Source organism: Oncorhynchus nerka, unplaced genomic scaffold (genome assembly GCF_034236695.1).
Source record: "Oncorhynchus nerka isolate Pitt River unplaced genomic scaffold, Oner_Uvic_2.0 unplaced_scaffold_2366, whole genome shotgun sequence".
NCBI classification, from domain to species: Eukaryota; Metazoa; Chordata; class Actinopteri; order Salmoniformes; family Salmonidae; genus Oncorhynchus; species Oncorhynchus nerka.
Genome location: NW_027038929.1, coordinates 23,934 through 26,809, shown reverse-complemented (window position 1 = coordinate 26,809; position 2,876 = coordinate 23,934). Strand labels below are relative to the sequence as shown.

The following is a 2,876-nucleotide window of genomic DNA, read 5'->3' as shown; positions in this document are numbered from 1 at the left end:
GTTACGCAATCTATTGCGTATCATATTTTTCCCCTCCCTGGATGGGGACCAGACATTTCTCCTGTTGTTAGTTTCACTGTGGTCACAAGTTGTCTGTTAACACTCCCTCTTGGTATATGTATAAACATTTTATTCTTCAGACAGCATAGAGTTCTGTTAATTAACATTAGTTATAATTCCACGTTGAATGTATACATTATTTAGTCATTATTGATACAAATCCTTCAACAAAATCTAAACCAGATATAGAAAATAGACCTATATGATGATATAACCTCTATCGTTTACACAGGTTATCCAAGAACATGGTTGAGGAAGGCAGTGAGGTTAGTTATGTTATGATTCCCCAAATGTAATGAGATGGCGTAGATCGGCCTTCTGTCTGGCCCCCCAGATCTCCACGCCCGCGGAGTGAACAGCTCCACATACATTGAAGAGAAACCCCAAGAGGGCCCAAAGCTGCCTGTCTCTTCACTAAGCCTTATTGAGCTAGAATCACATCTGCACCGTTTCCTAATAAGCAGTAGGGGGAGGCAGACTACAACTGTTACTCTACTGCAACAGCGAAGCTCAGGAAGATTCTATAACAAAGAAAGCTGCCTTGGCAATGAGTCTGGTGTTCTCTTGCGTGTTCATTTTACTTTTATTTTACATGATCAGCTGGTACAAAGAAATAAGACATTACTTTATTCACATGAAGGTAGTTCATGGATTCCATTGACACACTTCAAACATTGAATACCAGGAAGTTGCATAGATTGTTTGGTATATCTCTTTTTATATTAAAGATGGACAGGGGACCTGCTGGAAATGTACTGGAAGGGTGATCCAGCTGGTATGAGTCATCCAGATGTTTGTGGAGGTGAAACAGTAACATACGGGTAGTTTACGAGGTAGTGAGGACAAAGTTTCCAGTAACAGCACACACAGAAGAGCTCTGCCTCAACACGTTACATTTTTGATATCAGATCCTCTTGTTGATTCTCTTCAGGGTCACACCCTTCTCCCCAGCGGTTGTACAGAGCTGTATAACAGAGAAAGGAGACAAGAACACGGAGAGAGGGTTTATCAGAGTATTGGAATTAAAATATCAATTCTGTTGTACAGTATGTCACATATAAGTTTTAACAAGACTCCTTACTTTAATCACTCACTAACAAGTCTCTTAACTTTAATCACTCAATAACTCAATCACTCTCCTCTTTCTTTCTCTCTTTCTTTCTCCTACCATGATCAGCTTGTCCCCACTGATCTCCGCAGTGAAATGATACTGGGGGAACGGAATAATTATCTTGCCTCCTTCCATGGTGACGGTGGTCTAAGAGGGACAAAAAGAGTTCACCACGTGACTCACATTCAGATGGAAAGTACAGTACATACGCTGTATCTCTTTGAATACTATTCCACAAGTTTAAAGAGCACACTCATTCATTTATTCATTCACTTATTCACTCACCACGAACTTGGTGCGTAGCATGCTCTCTAGCTCACACTCCTTTCCGATGGTGAACTTGTTAGTCAAGGTCCAGTTGGGAATAATCTGTGACCAGGTAAAATCGTCCCCCTCCTGAAGCACTTCTGTTATCACTTTGAAGTCAGTCTTGGCATTGGCAAACCTGAGGAAAAGTACAGAGGATACAGTAAGGGTTAAATGTTAAGGTTGGGGTTAGGGTAAGGGTAGGGGTAAGATATGGGTTATGGTTAGAATTCGACTGATAGTTGCGGCTGGTGTTAGGATTACATTTGGGGTCATTGTTAGGATGAGAATTAGGGTTGTGGTTAGGGGTAGAGCTACGGTAGTGCATGGTGGGAAAGATTAATGGGGGAAAGATTGAGGTTAATGACATACACATCTAATTAAAACCTTTTAGTTTGACTCAAACACGTTCAACACATAAATAAATCTTTTAGAGTTTGACTTACCAATTGCCTCCAGAAACTCATCGTAATTCTCTTGACTTTCAAGCTCATACGTCCCAGAGAATGCCATGGTGGTGAAGAACTGACCAGAGACAGCAGAGAACTCTAGAGAGGTGTGGTATTCTCCTTCTTTTGAAATAATTATTTCTTTTTATCATGCAATGTTCAGTGACTCACTGACAAAACTGCCTCATTCCCTCCCTCCACACACAGGCCTCACTGACAGCAGCACAAAGACTCCAATAGGAAGTTTGTAGAGCACATGCCAGTCAAGGCAACTTGTCGTTCTATTGCCAATGCAAGAAATAACGTTGCTGCACGCAGAAACAATCAGGCACTCAAGTGTTCAGAAAAGTGGATTTCCCCTATGCTATTCACTATTGGGTTGCTGTTGCTTTAAGAAATGTCATATCGGATGTGCTTGAGTCATACAGAACAAGTTTGTGCAGTATGACAGACAGATGTTTCTAATAAGATGCACTGCACATTGCAATAGTATTGCTGACGTAACACCCCTATGGTGGATAGATAGTCTCTCCCATAGCCATGTATTTAATCATATGAATCTGGTCCCTCCTTTTCAGTGGTAGGCTCCCGAGTCAGTATTGATAATAAAGATCATCTTGGCCTAGAGACCAATGGACACATTTCTTGGGGGGTGTATAGTATGGGGTATAGGGCTGTTTTGGAGATGTATAGTATGGGGTATAGGGGCTGTTTATAGAGTGTATAATATAGGTATAGGGCTATTTATATAGAGGTGTATAGTGTGGGGGTATAGGGGGCTGTTTATAGGAGTGTATAGTATGGGTTCTAGGGGCTGTTTATAGGAGGTGTATAGTATGTGGGGTATAGGGGCGCTGTTTATTGGAGGTGTATAGTATGGGGTATAGGGGGCTGGTTATAGGAGTGTATAGTATGGGAGGTATAGGGGGCTGTTTATAGGAGGTGTATAG

The 2,876-nt window shown here is 41.5% G+C and overlaps 1 protein-coding gene across 1 annotated transcript; it reads right to left on the bottom strand.

Annotated features, from left to right (window-relative positions):
* Window positions 1-619: 619 nt before the first annotated feature.
* LOC135567212 (gastrotropin-like) lies at window positions 620-1,944 on the bottom strand. Its single transcript, XM_065014633.1, has 4 exons — window positions 1,931-1,944; window positions 1,457-1,616; window positions 1,229-1,318; window positions 620-1,024 (listed from the first exon to the last, which is right to left on the bottom strand). Exons 1-4 carry the CDS (start codon window positions 1,942-1,944, stop codon window positions 965-967), a joined length of 324 nt encoding a protein of 107 aa, XP_064870705.1. The 3' UTR covers window positions 620-964.
* Window positions 1,945-2,876: the final 932 nt, after the last annotated feature.